The 16,143-nt window shown below is 41.9% G+C and overlaps 1 protein-coding gene across 1 annotated transcript in view; it reads left to right on the top strand.

Annotated features, from left to right (window-relative positions):
- The first annotated feature begins 3,973 nt into the window (after window positions 1–3,973).
- Window positions 3,974–16,143, top strand: part of LOC120040618 (potassium voltage-gated channel subfamily H member 6-like) — a 52,641-nt gene continuing 40,471 nt past the window's right edge. Inside the window, exons 1-5 of the mRNA XM_038985703.1 lie at window positions 3,974–4,515; window positions 7,691–7,921; window positions 14,912–15,064; window positions 15,229–15,332; window positions 15,547–15,886. Of these exons, the coding sequence (XP_038841631.1) occupies window positions 4,440–4,515; window positions 7,691–7,921; window positions 14,912–15,064; window positions 15,229–15,332; window positions 15,547–15,886 (904 nt within the window). The 5' untranslated portion in view covers window positions 3,974–4,439. The remainder of the gene's footprint in view (window positions 4,516–7,690; window positions 7,922–14,911; window positions 15,065–15,228; window positions 15,333–15,546; window positions 15,887–16,143) is intronic.

The following is a 16,143-nucleotide window of genomic DNA, read 5'->3' as shown; positions in this document are numbered from 1 at the left end:
CTAATGAAAACATCCATTGCGATGTGGATGAGAACCTGTGGCCAAATCCACAAGACAGGGTTGATGGAAATATAGAAGTACAGTAATTAATCCTTTGTTTTTCTTTTTACAGTAAGCCAGGTGAGGAACACTGCAGTTGATGTTTTACTGTATTTTGATTTTTTTTTTATAGCTAATTATTTTTGCTTTAATTCAAAGAAACCTATGTTGTGATTTTATTGTATTTCATCAATAAATGTCAAGTTTTGTTCAATGATTCCACTGTGTCTGTAGTATTCTCTCTACTAGTCCTTTTACAGTGATATATTTACGTGTAGTACCATAATGAAACATGTATCACATATTTTGTACTACAATATTGAATGATTGTACAAAGAACTACACAGTGAAACTATCGGTATCTTGTGTGTGGGTGATCTAAATTAATGTTCCTATGGTATTTCATGACAAATTAGTTATTTGAACCAATGATTCTGCAAGTGCAAGGTTTCTTTAAAGATATGAATCTACAATGCAATGTTTTGAACATTGGACAGCCTGTGTTACAAGTGATGACTGTTTTGAGTTTTGAAAAATGACTACAAGGTTCTGAAATTACTATTTAACTAGGCAAGTCAGTTAAGCACAAATTCTTATTTACAATGACAGCTTATGAACAGTGGGTTAACTGCCTTGTTCTTGTCAGCTTAGGGATTTGATCTAGCAACCTTTTGGTTACTGGCCCAATGCTCTAAGCACTAGGCTACCTGCCGCCCCTGAAATTAGTGCCAAAGTGATTGTAGAAAACTGTAATCATAAGAAAAATGGATATATAGACCGGTGGACAGGTACATACAGTTGAAGATGGAAGTTTACATACACTTAGGTTGCAGTCATTAAAACTCGTTTTTCAACCACTCCACAAATTTCTTGTTAACAAACTATAGTTTTGGCAAGTCGGTTAGGACATCTACTTTGTGCATGACCCAAGTAATTTTTCCAACTATTTTTTACAGACAGATTTTTTCACTTCCAGTGGGTCAGAAGTTTACATACACTAAGTTGACTGTGCCTTTAAACAGCTTGGAAAATTCCAGAAAATTATGTCATGGCTTTAGAAGCTACTGTTAGGCTAATTGACATCATTTGAGTCAATTGCAGGTGTACCTGTGGATGTATTTCAAGGCATACCTTCAAACTCAGTGCCTCTTTGCTTGACCATGGGAAAATCAAAAGAAATCAGCCAAGACCTCAGAAAAAAATTGTGGACCTCCACAAGTCTGGTTCATCCTTGGAAGCAATTTCCAAACGTCTGATGGTACCACGTTCATCTGTACAAACAATAGTACGCAAGTGTAAACACCATGGGACCACGCAGCCATCATACCGCTCAGGAAGGAGATGTGTTCTGTCTCCTAGAGATGAACGTACTTTGGTGCGAAAAGTGCAAATCAATCCCAGAACAACAGCAAAGGACCTTGTGAAGATGCTGGAGGAAACAGGTACAAAAGTATCTATATCCACAGTAAAATGAGTCCTATGTCGACATAACCTGAAAGGCCGCTCAGCAAGGAAGAATACACTGCTCCAAATCCGCCATAACAAAGCCAGACTACGGTTTGCAACTGCACATGGGGACAAAGATCGTACTTTCTGGGTGAAATGTCCTCTGGTCTGATGAAACAAAAATATAACTGTTTGGCTGTAATGACCATTGTTATGTTTGGAGGAAAAAGGGGAATGCTTGCAAGCCGAAGAACACCATCCCAACCGTGAAGCACGGGGGAGGCAGCATCATGTTGTGGGGGTGCTTTGCTGCAGGAGGGACTGGTGCACTTCACAAAATAGATGGCATCATGAATGAGGAAAATTGTGGATATATTGAAGAAACATCTCAAGACATCAGTCAGGAAGTTAAAGCTTGGTCACAAATGGGTCTTCCAAATGGACAATGACCCCAAGCATACTTCCAAAGTTGTGGAAAAATGGCTTAAGGACAACAAAGTAAAGGTATTGGAGTGGCCATCCCAAAGCCCTGACCTCAATCCTATAGAAAATTTGTGGGCAGAACTGAAAAAGCTTGTTGCGAGCAAGGAGGCCTACAAACCTGACTCAGTTACACCAGCTCTGTCAGGAGGAATGGACCAAAATTCACCCAACTTATTGTGGGAAGCTTGTGGAAGGCTACCCGAAATGTTTTACCCAAGTTAAACAATTTAAAGGCAATGCTACCAAATACTAATTGAGTGTATGTAAATGTCTGACCCACTGGGAATGTGATGAAAGAAATAAAAGCTAAAATAAATGATTCTCTCTACTATTATTCTGATTTTCACATTCTTAAAATAAAGTGGTGATCCTAACTGACCTAAGACAGGAAATTTTTACTTGGATTAAATGTCTGAAATTGAGAAAAACTGAGTTTAAATGTATTTGGCTAAGGTAAACTTCTGACTTCAACTGTACGTACAGTATATGGAATTCATCTGTTCTCCTTAGAAACTGAGACAAGTGTTGTTCGGAACACACACCCCAGTTGGTCATTATTGCCTGTCTCTTCTCTGGCACAGATCCCATGTGGGCACTTGGGCCCTCTCCTGTGTCCCCTCAATAATCTACACCTGCACCTGCTGCCACACTGTCATCATAAAAAAAAACTAGTGCCTGTGTGGGTGTGTGTCTGTGTGTGTGTCTGTGGGTGTGTGCAAGTGTATGTCCAGGCCAGAGGAGGCTGGTGGGAGTAGCTATAGGAGGACAAGTCCATTGTAATGTCTGGAATGGAATAAATGGAGTCAAACGTGGTTTCCATATGTTTGATGTGTTTGATACCGCTCCATTTAATCCATTCCAGACATTACAACGAGCCTGTCCTCCTATAACTCCTCCCACCATCCTCCAACGGTCCAGGCTCTTGCCATATTGGTAATTAGCATGTAGTATATTGGTTAGGTTGGGGCCCTGCTATATACTGTCATCAAAACATACCCAGACTGTGTCTCTTGTTAAGTCGAAGTGCCCTCGCCGTTTCACATAATTTTCGGTGAATCTTCTCCAATCTTCTCAGCCGTCGCCAGTGTTATCATTGACTGGCTCAGGGAGCAGAAGGTTGAAGGAGCTTTGAGACGTGAGACTGGAGAATTTGTACCAATGGTTTGACAGGATGACTTGAGGCATGCATAAGGCATTCTACTTGACATGTGTTGATGACACCTTCCAGCCCATGTTAAGTTTTCTCACCTTTATCTGTATCTTTTCTTATCTGCCTCTTGGTTCAGTGGCTGTTTATGAGGAGGGGGATGCCGGTTCCCAGAATTGTGATCTTGTTTGTCTTTTTTATTTTATTAAAGGCCCAGTGTAGTCAAAAACGTGATTTCTCTGTGTTTTATATATATTTCCACCCTATGATGTTGGAATAAAACTGTGAAATTGTGAAAATGATGATAATGCCCTTTTAGTGTAAGATGTTTGAAAAAACAGTCATAGCAAAATTCTGTCTTGAGAAATTGCTCTTTGCGAAGAAGCTACTTTTGTTTCTTTTTGATCATTTTCATTTAAAACAATCACAGTAAGGTACTTAATTGTTACCCAGGAATGATTTGATACTGAGATAAAAACAGCTGCATTGGACCATTAACTGTGCGGTCACTTATAGCATGAATTCCCCAAATGAAATATTTATGGATCATACACAAACACACTGGACTGATACCTTCACCCTGTCAATTATTGAGATTAAAGAAATTAACAAAAACATTACAGAGGCCAAAGAGAGAGGGGGGGGGGGGGGGGGGGGGACTATTTTGAGCGTAGAGACGTGTGATGTGCAGCGAAGCAGTTGATGAGGGTGTCTCTGCTCACTGTCAAAAAGTGTCAGGCGCGTCTGGTGGGATGATAACTCCCCCTGCCCCGCGCAGTGCTTGGTCAACCCTGTCAAATGGGGAGGGCATCCGAGATTCGCCAAATATTAGCTTATTCTACTGTCCGGATACAACGTAGCGGTTAAGACCGATTTACCCCTTTTCTTTCACTTCTCTTTGATCTTGTTGACGGGGAGGGCGGTGTTGGTTTTTCTCTTCATTAGATGATAACGACTGGCAAGGCTAGACTAATTGTAGAGCCTGTTTACTATTTTGTAGGCAAAGTGAAACGTTTTATGACTTATGAAATAACGTTTTTACACTTTCCTGTGAACCGCACGCAAAAACCGGATTCCAGTTCTCTCTCCTGTGGAGCGAGCGCCTTTTTTGTATCGCCCTAGCAACTGGTCCTCGTGGCTGCTGCCTTGTGACATTTCCTTGTCGCTTTACTCACCAGCCATCGCATATTGAATTCGCCTTTTTGCACCCGCCTGTATGCGGGGCCATTTTTGCATAGGGTATTTCCCTACCTCGTCTTTAATTTGATTTATTTAAAACTCTGGAGGTTCATGCGTCGGAGAAATCTCATCTTTCTGCGTCAAAATGCCTGTGAGACGCGGTCATGTAGCCCTCCAGAACACTTATCTGGACACCATTATCCGGAAATTCGATGGACAAAGTAAGTGGACACACTTTGTATTATGACTGAAAAAGTAATAACATAATGTGACCATGAGCAAGCTGTTTTAACTGTATAATCCCAACAACAAACAATTAGACTGGGTAGAAATGAAAGTGAATGCCTTTTCCATGTAACCTTTCAACCATGCAAAGTGTAATAAAATGTAAAGACAAATGCATTTGTCTAGTGCTCCCTTGTGCCTCCCAGTTTCTATTGATCCTAATATGAGTGCTACATGGCTGTTTCTGTAATCAAGTAGATGCTTCAGTTTAAGTCTGTCTGTCTGTCTGTCTGCCTGCCTGTTGGTGTAACATGTTCTCTGTCCTTAAACTGGTCAGACCACTGGATCCTGATAGAAAGAGTACATAATGTCTTTACTTTACAGAGTTTGCATGTGACCACTAACCACTAACTACTGTTAGTGTATATAACTGAGTGATATCCTTCTTGAACAGGGCCTTATGCAGCACATCATAGCACACTTTACACCCACAGTGCCTCTTCGTTTTCGTGCTTTTGTCTTGAATTAAATGGTATCGTAGTTGACTATTGCGCACTCAGAAACTGCCCCAGAATTTCTTTGCAACCCACTCAAACAAAACATTATTGATCCATTCAGCAAAGAAGAAATCCAGTTGTTTAAAAAAGAGGAATGGCTCTGATTAGCACTGAACTTCAATTACAGTAGAGGCCTATAACCTAGCTCAGTAGTGACCTATAACCTAGCTCAGTAGTGGTTTATAACCTAGCTCAGTAGTGACCTATAACCTAGCTCAGTAGTGGTTTATAACCTAGCTCAGTAGTGACCTATAACCTAGCTCAGTAGTGGTTTATAACCTAGCTCAGTAGTGACCTATAACCTAGCTCAGTAGTGGTTTATAACCTAGCTCAGTAGTGACCTATAACCTAGCTCAGTAGTGGTTTATAACCTAGCTCAGTAGTGGCCTATAACCTAGCTCAGTAGTGGCCTATAACCTAGCTCAGTAGTGGCCTATAACCTAGCTCAGTAGAGGCCTATAACCTAGCTCAGTAGTGGCCTATAACCTAGCTCAGTAGTGGCCTATAACCTAGCTCAGTAGTGGCCTATAACCTAGCTCAGTAGTGGCCTATAACCTAGCTCAGTAGTGGCCTATAACCTAGCTCAGTAGAGGCCTATAACCTAGCTCAGTAGTGGCCTATACCCTAGCTCAGTAGTGGCCTATCTCTATGCTACTGTAAGTCTGACTGTGACTACTGTGCCTGTCACTGTCAGTGTTCTTCAGTCACAGTGTGAAGGCAGTCTGTTGACCACAGGGGTATGGCTCAAAATAACCCTCTCCACCGCTGCTCCACATTAAAGAGAGAAGATGCAATGTTCCACTTTTCACCTCAATTTCATGTTAAAGGATTTCAGCTTGTTTAATTTGCTGTGCTGGCAGGTGACATTTCGGAATTAATTGTGTTACTTTGAGATTTTCAAAACTCTCTGCAGAGGGGTCCTCAGAGACAGACCGATAAGTTCCATCAAACTGATGTCTTCCTTATCTCTGTGTGCGTGTGTGCGTGCGTAAGCACCCTGCCGGGTGATGCGTGTGCCAGACCACTGCTGCTTAGCAACAATCTGAGTCTGGGTGTCTGTGTTCTGAGGCATTGATAATGACTTAGGATAGGATGTACTTTCCGCCAAACGACCTCACCTATTTACTCTACACAGAGGAGCAAGGAGGGGGAAGGGGTTCTGCTTTTTCTGGGTGAAGCTCCAAATCGCTCTCCTCATATTTGTTTAAATGGGGAAGAATGAGAGTTGTGTAACTCAGTTTCACGAGGGGATAAAAAGAAGAGTAGAGACAGAGTCAGAGGCACAGATGTTTGAGCAGCTTTTCAATATAAACTGTACTGATTGAATATCACGCTGTACGACAATATCAGTGTAGCTGATGTGACTTCGAAGGCAATTGTCATTAGCGCTGGAGACAATAGCCACACTCATGAACCTAGGTAAGGACGGCTGAAACCTATTGCAGTATATTATAATCTTGATTGCGGACTGTCATTGCTGAGTCCAGCTGCTCCGTATTAGTCCCTCTGGGGCCATCTTGAATCATTGCACTTGTCACGGCCGTTAATTGAATTGGACCAAGGTGCAGCGTGGTGGGCGTACATATTCCTTTATTATTGGAAATGCCGACAAAAACAATAAACACTACAAAACAAACCGTGAAGCTAAAGGCTATGTGCCATAAACAAAGTCAACTTCCCACAAAGACAGGTGGGAAAAAGGGCTACCTAAGTATGGTTCTCAATCAGAGACAACGATAGACAGCTGTCCCTGATTGAGAACCCTACCCGGCCAAAACATAAAAATACAAATAATAGAACATAGAATACCCACCCCAACTCACACCCTGACCAAACCAAAATAGAGACATAAAAGGATCTCTAAGGTCAGGGCGTGACAGCACTGATATGATTTGTGCCGCAGAGGGACAGACTTGATTACTCCAATTTCAATGGAAATTGATGTTGAGGTGAATGTGGTTAGTTGAATGCGAAACTGAAATAAACACAGTCCAGACTTGAATTGGATCTGATTGAGAGACTTCTCCTTGAAATGATCATTACCTGAATATGATAACTCAATGTTTCTAAAGTTGGATAAACTTTGAATGTGTAACGATTCTCATCCTCTTCGTCTGAGGAGTATGAAGGATCGGACCAATATGCAGCGTGGTAAGTGTTCGTCATATTTTAATAAAAACTGAACACTACAAAATACAAAAATAACAAAGTGAATGAAAACGAAAACCGAAACAGTCCTGAATGGTGACACAAACACAAAAACAGGAAACAACCACCCACAACCAAAATGGGGAAAACAGGCTACCTAAATATGATTCTCAATCAGAGACAACGATCGACAGCTGCCTCTGATTGAGAACCATATCAGGCCAGACATAGAAATACAACAACATAGAAAACAGAACATAGACTACCCACCCCAACTCACGCCCTGACCAACCTAACACAAAGACATAAAAAGAAACTAAGGTCAGAACGTGACAGAATGTCCGATTTTGCATATTGCATTTGATGTAATAAGCCTTCAATTATAATTGTACTGTAATTTCCCACATTCCCACCATATTCGTACATTTTCATATCTGCTCTGACTCTCCCCTTGGTTTCCTCCCAGATCGTAAGTTCCTGATAGCCAACGCTCAGATGAAGAACTGTGGCATTATCTACTGTAACGAGGGCTTCTGCCAGATGTTTGGCTTCTCGCGGGCAGAGATCATGCAGCAGCCCTGCACCTGCCAGTTCTTGGTGGGACCTGGCACCATGAAGACTGCCCTGACACAGCTGGCACAGGCCCTGCTAGGGTCAGAGGAGCGCAAGGTGGAGATCCTCTACTACAACAAAGAAGGTAAGGAGAAGGTGGAGGGTTAGACTGAGATTCAGAGAGAAAGAGATGGAAAGAGCAAGAGAGTCAAAGTGACAACATTACTCCCCTTCTTTATAGTGGGGAGTGCTGTAAAGGTCACATACAGAATATTTTGGTCCCTCCAAGTTTCCTGGCTGTCTCCCTCTCACTTTTATGTAATGCTACTGTATGATGCAGTGTTACAGAATGTGGAGCCAGCTGCTGCAGACTCAGTGAACTCTCATCTACTAATTTATCTGTCTGGGGAGTGGACATGGTGGAGCTGTCTTGGCCTGCTTACCTCACCTGCAACATGTTTATTCATCCCCTATAACAACACAGGGCAAGACCCAGATGCAGACACAGGAGGCAGATGGTTCGAGTCTCTGATATTTATTCAACAACAAAGGGCAGGCAAGAGGCAGGTTGAGGACAGGTAAAAGTTCAGAACCAGGTCAGAGTTTCAAACAGTACAGGGAGGCAGGCAAGCTCAAGGTCAGGGCAGGGCAGGCTGAATGGTCAGGCAGGCGGGCTCAGTGTCAGGGCAGGCAAAAGGTCAAAACCAGGAGGACTAGAAAAACAGAGACAAGAAAAAGCAGGAGTACAGAAAAACACACTGGTTGACTTGACAAGACAAACTGGCACAGACAAACAGAGAACACAGGAATAAATACCCTGGGAATAATTGGGAAGACGGGTAACACCTGGAGGTGGGTGGAGACAATCACAAAGACAGGTGAAACAGATCAGGGCGTGACATCCCCACTCCCCATTCCCATCCTGTGCATAGCTGCACTAAGTAGTTTGGGGGTGCTGCAGGGGGATAAGGGGGGTGCAGATTATTTATTTTTTGCCCGTGCTACGGAAGGCTATATAGGTCCACTAATACAGGACAAGTAAAGGCCCCGTGCACTACTTTTGTGATTTTGTTTTATTAAAAAAATTAAAAATACTTGTATGCTCCTGTGTTTTGTCTCTTGTACATCAACACAGGACCCTGGGTTGGAACCAAAATAATTTTCCAATCGTTTTGTTCTGAAAAGAACCATATATAAATTTTTTCGTTACACTGTTCCGACCAGCAAAATACAGTTCTGAACCGGTTCAACCCACCCAAAGTACCCGTTTATATCGTTACTTTCTGTTCCTTTTTAACAATAGGGGGAGCTGTTAGCACTATTTTTTTCTTGGTGTTCCCAAATTAAACTGCCTCGTACTCAATTCTTGCTCGTACAATATGCATATTATTATTACTATTGGATAGAAAACACTCTCTAGTTTCTAAAACCGTTTGAATTATATCTGTGGGTGAAACAGAACTCGACTTAGAGCAATTTTCCTATGTGTATGTCAGAATGCAGAATTTTGCTGGCTGTTCTGAGACCTGTGTATTAATTTGCCTGTCCTCTATTGGTTGAGATGCACTGCATACGCCTTCCCCTGGTTGTTAGCGAATAGGGAGACTTGAAATGGAGTTTCTACGCAGAGCCGAAAGTCTATAAATTGATTGGAATCGATGTGTCCACCCTTTTGGATCTTCGCGCTGACGCAGAGAGGGTCTTGGCATGTCGTTTTAGAAGCTCTGGTTTTAACTCCTAGATATATCCGGCCCTGTTTTTATTCGATATAGGCTTTAAAGACATCATAATCTTGTTATTTTAAACCGATTTATATCAGTTTATGTCAGTATATTGCGATTTTCGGGCATTTCATTTTCTGACGTTGTATTGAGTTGGGTATCTCTCTCTCGCATGCCATTGTGTACTGCTAATTGCAACGTGGAAGGAAACATTCTCCAACCCAGCAACGATTCTTTTGGACAAAGGACACCTTTCCCAAGATTCTGATGGGAGTTCAGCTAATAGTAAGAACTATTTATGCTGATAATTCGTTGTTCTGTTGAAAAAGTAAAATGCATAAGACGCCATTATTTGCCGTGTAGCCTTGCGTTATCGCACCCTGTATTGCACCCTGTATTGCACAGTAAGGTTAATTTAAAAAATGTAATTCAGCGATTGCATTAAGAACTAATTTGTCTTTCAATTGCTGTCCAACCTGTATTTTTTTAGTCAAGTTTATGAATAGTTTTCGATAAGAATAGGTGTCTTTCCAAGATGGCGCCGGACAGATTGCTTGAGTATTTGGACACTATTTTCATTGTATAAGCACGATTTGTGCCGCTAAATATGCACATTTTCGAACAAACTCTATATGCATTGTGTAATATGATGTTACAGGACTGTCATCTGAAGAATTCTGAGAAGGTTAGTGAAAATTAATATATTTTGGTGGTGAATACGTTATCGCTATGTTTGGCTGGAATCAATGCTGTTGTTTGGTTTGCTACTGTGCTAAGCTAATATAACGCTATATTGTGTTTTCGCTGTAAAACACTTAGAAAATCTGAAATATTGTCTGGATTCACAAGATCTGTGTCTTTCAATTGCTGTACGCTGTGTATTTTTAAGAAATGTTTTATGATGAGTAATTAGGTAATACACGTTGCTCTCTGTAGTTATTCTAGTCGAGTTGTGATGGTGGCTGCAATGGTAAACTATGATTTATACCTGAAATATGCACATTTTTCTAACAAAACATATGCTATACAATAAATATGTTATCAGACTGTCATCTGATGAATTTGTTTCTTGGTTAGTGGCTATTTATATCTTTATTTGGTCGAATTTGTGATAGCTACTGATGGAGTAAAAAACTGGTGGAGTAAAAAAAATGGTGTCTTTTGCTAACGTGGTTAGCTAATAGATTTACATATTGTGTCTTCCCTGTAAAACATTTTAAAAATCAGAAATGATGGCTTGATTACCAAGATGTGTATCTTTCATCTGGTGTCTTGGACTTGTGATTTAATGATATTTAGATGCTACTATTTACTTGTGACGCTATGCTAGCCTATGCTAGTCAGCTTTTTTACTGGTGGGGGTGCTCCCGGACCCGGGTTTCTGAGGAAGTAGAGGTTAAACCTTTATTTATTTTCCATTTAGCTCGACATTAAATTACTTTTCCAATCATGCAGTATGGATAGAGTAGCTTTGTCAGGATTTCCGCTGAAGTCGGGTCCTCTCCTTGTTCGGGCTGCGCTCGGCGGTCGGCGTCGCCGGTCTTCTAGCCATAATCGATCCACTTTTCATTTTCCATGTGTTTTGTCTTGTTTTTCCTCACACCTGGTTTCAATTCCCTCAATCACTTGTTGTGTATTTAACCCTCTGTTCCCCCCATGTCTTTGTGTGGGATTGTTTATTGTAAGTGCTTGTGCACGTGTTGATTGGTCCGCGACGGGTTTTTGTACCCAATAGCTTGTTATTTTTTATGCCGTTGGTTTTGCTATTTAACTGCTGAGGCTATTACCAAGTTCTGCTCTCCTGCGTCTGACTTCCCTGCCATCGGTTACGCACCCCTTACAAGCTTGCTATAGAGCTGGCACGCTATAGCTCAGTGAATTGTTCACATGCGTTATGGAAGACAAGTGTAGGGCGTGAGATGCAACTAAAATTTTGCGAGTGGGGAGACAGCGAGAGAGGGTGGAGGAGGAGGCTTGGCTTGAAACGCTGGGGATCTTGTGATGACATGCATTATTTGAATCAGGCCCACAGAATTATACCTACGAAGGAGCGGCTTCTATGGAAGAATTTTGAATGTCTTTGAACTTTAGAGTTGGCTTAACGTTGGACCAGAGTAGCTGGCTAGCTAACAAGCTTGCGTGTGCAGAGGGGCACCTGAATTAAAAACACATCTTACCTTAATAAATCCAATGTGAACTTTAGGATCCCTAACTAGCATTGAAAAAGTTAATCCATCCTTCTGTAATAAAAAATCTCTCTCCCTATCTTCTGAATTATGTTTGTAATGTCCGCATGCTGCAGCTATGCTTCTGAGGGGCAGATAGACTACACGCACACACACTGGCAAAGATTTTCAGCTGGCAGACTTTGGAAGAAGTTAATGATTGACAGAGGAAGAGCTTTGTATAGGCGCTTTGTTGCATCTTTTTATGGGACTTTTAAATAATGGTTCTGTTCCAGAACAATATAGATCACTTTCGTTCCCTGGTCTGGTTCTGATTCTGTTCCTTAAAAATGTCATTATTTTCCAGTTTGTTCGCGACCCCTACAAAGGACAGAGGGACAACCAAACAGACCTGGCTAGTGAGGCTGTAGACACAATGCCGTTACGTTGGGCATGAGAAGTGCCGTGTCGGAGAGCTTGTTGTCATGGAAATATTGTCAGTGTGCCAGCTCAAATCCACTGAATATCTATTTATTTTGTATCCCAGTAATGCATACAGTCATGAACGCAGGTGCGCACACAAGCACGAATGAATTGTAAATGGGTACAATTCATCATACACAATAAAAATGCATTATGCTGCTGTACTTGATTGATCTTAATTGATCCTAAAACTGAATGAATGTGTTTGTTTGTTAATGTGTGTGTGTTTGTGAGTGTAAAACAAGGACATTTCCTGGGGACATTACTCCGGGGATGTTTTGCCGGTCCCCAAAATGAAAATGGCTGTTTTAGGCTTAGAGGTTAGGTTTAGGGGTTAGGGTTACAATTAGGATTAGGGGTTAAGAGCTGGAGTTAGGGTTAGAGTTTGGTTAAGGGTTAGGTTTAGGGGTTAGGGAAAATAGGATTTTGAATGGGAATCAATTAGGCTTGGGAGGTATACCCCGTATACCAGGGTATTTGGAAATAGCTACAGGATGGTTTTTCAATACCGTCAATACCTTTGAAACTGTTTCTTTGAAGTTTTTCAATAAATTGTAATATTTGTGTCTGTTTTTTATGTAAGTACCTGCAGTCAACTTGTGCAATATGTTAGGAGAGCGTTAGGAGATAAAGCAGATCGTGTTCTTCTTTTCACCTGTCACATTATTTTACATTATGAGACTTACCGTAGTTCCCCAGAACAGTTGAGCCAGTCACATGTTTGTTCGTGTTATAGCACAATGGGAGTAAGCAGGAACAGGTGAGTCCATCTGTGTATTGACGGGGTTGTGTTTTATATTGAAAGTCAACAATGCCAAAGGTGCTTCAACAAAGGACTGAGTAAAGTGTCTGAATATTTATGTACAGTAAATGTGATATTTCAGTTTTTTATTTTTAATAAATTTGCTACAAGTTTTTGTTCTGTCCTTCTGGGGTATTGTGTGTAGATGGGTGAGGACAAATAAGGCTGTAACGTAACAAAATGTGGAAAAAGTGAAGGGGTCTGAATACTTTCCGAATGCACAGTATCTAAGTAAGTGCTGAATTAATAAGGTGACGGGGTCATCATATTGTGTTAGCTTTCTGCCATGTTTGAGAAGTCAAAGCACTTTGGATGAGTTATCTGTACATCTGCCATTGCTATCTTTTGATTTCCTTGCGTTTTTTCTCCTCTCTGTTCTCGGCCTGTCTCCTCCCCCATTTTCTCCGAGCAGAGCAGGCAGGTCCGTTGCCCTAGCGACTCCGGACTCCACACAGACACAGCATGTACACATGCTGCTCCAGAGCCAGTACTTTTTTCCCGTCAAACAAGCATGCGTCAAACTTTGTTCATTTGCACATTGTCTCTCATTCACATTCACTTGTAAATGTCCAAACTCACCCAAAATGTTATTTGTAAGCTTCTACCTACAGTACCAGTCAAAGGTTTGGACACACCTACTCATTCAAGGGTTTTTCTTAATTTTTTACTATTTTCTACATTGTAGAATAATAGTGAAGATGTCAAAACTATGAAATAACACATATGAAATCATGTAATAACCAAAAAAGTGTTAAACAAAACAAAATATATTTTATATTTGAGATTCTTCAAAGGAGCCACCCTTTGCCTTGATGACAACTTTGCACACTCTTGGCATTCTCTCAACCAGCTTCATGAGGTAGTCACCTGGAATGCCTTTTAATTAACAGGTGTGCCTTGTTAAAAGTTCATTTGTGGAATTTCTTTACTTCTTAATGCGTTTGAGCCAATCAGTTGTGTTGTGACAAGGTAGGGGAAGTATACAAAATATAGCCCTATTTGGTAAAATACCAAGTCCATATTATGGAAAGAACAGCTCAAATAAGCAAAGAGAAACAACAGTCCATCATTACTTTAAGACATGAAGGTCAGTCAATGAGGAAAATTTCAACGTTTCTTCAAGTGCAGTCGCAAAAACCATGAAGTGCTATGATGAACCTGGCTCTCATGAGGACCGCTACAGGAAAGGACGACCCAGAGTTACCTCTGCTGCAGAGGTCAATGCGGAACATTTCAAGAACTTGTAGTAGGGAGTTGTAGTTTCGAACAAGCCAATATTCTACATAGTTTAGTGCATAAAACATGGTAATTAACTACACTGACTATAATCCATTGCACATCTACTTGTTCGGTCTGTGTTTCATTTACGCCTACTACAGAAGAGACAGAAGAATGCACCTCAAAAGCACTAATCGCTCAGTACTACGATTGATATGCCACTCTATTCCCCTCTCTTCTGTAGTTCTCTTGCTTTCTTTCTTCCTCTTTCTCTAGCTCTCCCTCTCTCCCACTCTCTCCCTCCCCTCTTCCTACAGTCTGTCTACATTTTGATTGGTCTTATTCTCTATCTCCCTCTATATCTCATTTGCTGCCTCCCCCCTCTATCTGTTTCTCCTATGCTAGGACATGTTGACAGCCCCCACCCTGGCTTCACTTAAACAGAAAGGAGGGTCTCATAAATGCCCTGGGAAAACATCCAGTCGTGGAAAGAAACTACAAGACTGTACTGCTGTTTGAAAGGCCTCTCCACATAAAAGTGAAATGAGATGGCAGTAACAGCCCACCAACCATGAAACCTGAGACTCTGAGTCTAAATGTGTTCAGTGTTAAAGAGAGCACAGTCAGATAAGATGAAACAATATTTATAGTTACTTGAGCTGTCCTGAAGTCTACTTAGTTACCTTTGAGCCCAGGTTAGGATGGCCATTAGCAGCTTTATAATGTTATGTCTCTCCCCCCTGCAGGGACCTGCAGGCCCTGTCTGATTGATGTTGTTCCTGTGAAGAAAGCGGAGGGACAGGTCATCATGTTCATCCTCAACTTCCAGGAAATCATTGACCCCTCCCTCAAGAAACCAGGTCTGAGACAAAGGGTGGCCCAGGGCTGGGTATGGGCAGGTCAGTGTGGAAGTGTGTGTGATACTGTCTGTCTGTCTGTCTGCATCAACCTGTTTATTCCATGTTGAATGTAGCTGTGTTATAACATACAGAATGTGACTACATCCTGGTACTGTAGGTGTATTTATGTAAAGTGTATGTATAAGCCCTCTGTGGTTTCTCAGGGCAGAGTCGCAGGCTGAAATTGAGACTGCCATTGGTACGTGCAATGCGTCGGTCTTCCCTCGCCAAAGACCAGTTTGAGGGGGTGGTGGTGGACTACCTACAGGTAAGGTGCCCAGAGACTCCCATACACACATAGGCCTATACACACAGTACTCATCTAAATATGACCTTACATATAATATATCTTGATTATCTCAGTTCCTGTATCTTTTATGTTTTGTAATGAATATAGCTTCAGTCACATACATTTAGCAGTAAGTAGAAATCTAGTACAATATTTAACCTATGATTGTCCTCTTCCTCCTTCCCTAATTCAGCCCAACAGTGAAGAGATCCCACTGAAAGAGTTACGTATCCCGTCCAAGGAGAGCTGCATGCAGTCTGAGACAGAGGCGCTGATAGAGCAGGACCATGAGTCCTCCCAGCCTGCAAGCCACTACTCCCCCAAACTGCTGTCCCTATTGTCGGAGCGGCTGGAACCCAGCGTGCCCTTCCTCCCCAGCAGCCCCTTCTCCAGTGCAGCCTTTCCCAGGACGGTCCTGCCCCGGAGCCGCTCCAGAGAGACTGTTGGCAGCCTCCGCAGAGCTTCCTCCCTGGATGACCTCGACAGCATGAGGGCCGAGTCGGGCCGACCAGGAGACCCACGCTCCATCAGCAGTGAGTTTGTGTGTGTGTGTACCCAGTCAAAAGTGTAGTCTGTTGCCATTTTTGTACCCCCTCTGACAGGAAGAAATGTGGCTGTCTCCTCTTACAGTTCCATCTGAATCAAAACAAACCAAGCCAAAGCTACCTGGGCCTGTTGGAGGTATTCTGTTCTCTAGAAAATGTGAATCCTCACTCCCATTCCTCAAGCACTGAGCATGTGCAGCAGCAGGGTCACTAATCATTGCCTCTAACCTATAGTGTGTGTGTGT

This window comes from Salvelinus namaycush, chromosome 3 (assembly GCF_016432855.1).
Source record: "Salvelinus namaycush isolate Seneca chromosome 3, SaNama_1.0, whole genome shotgun sequence".
NCBI classification, from domain to species: domain Eukaryota; kingdom Metazoa; phylum Chordata; class Actinopteri; order Salmoniformes; family Salmonidae; genus Salvelinus; species Salvelinus namaycush.
This window is presented reverse-complemented; position numbering and strand designations above follow the sequence as displayed.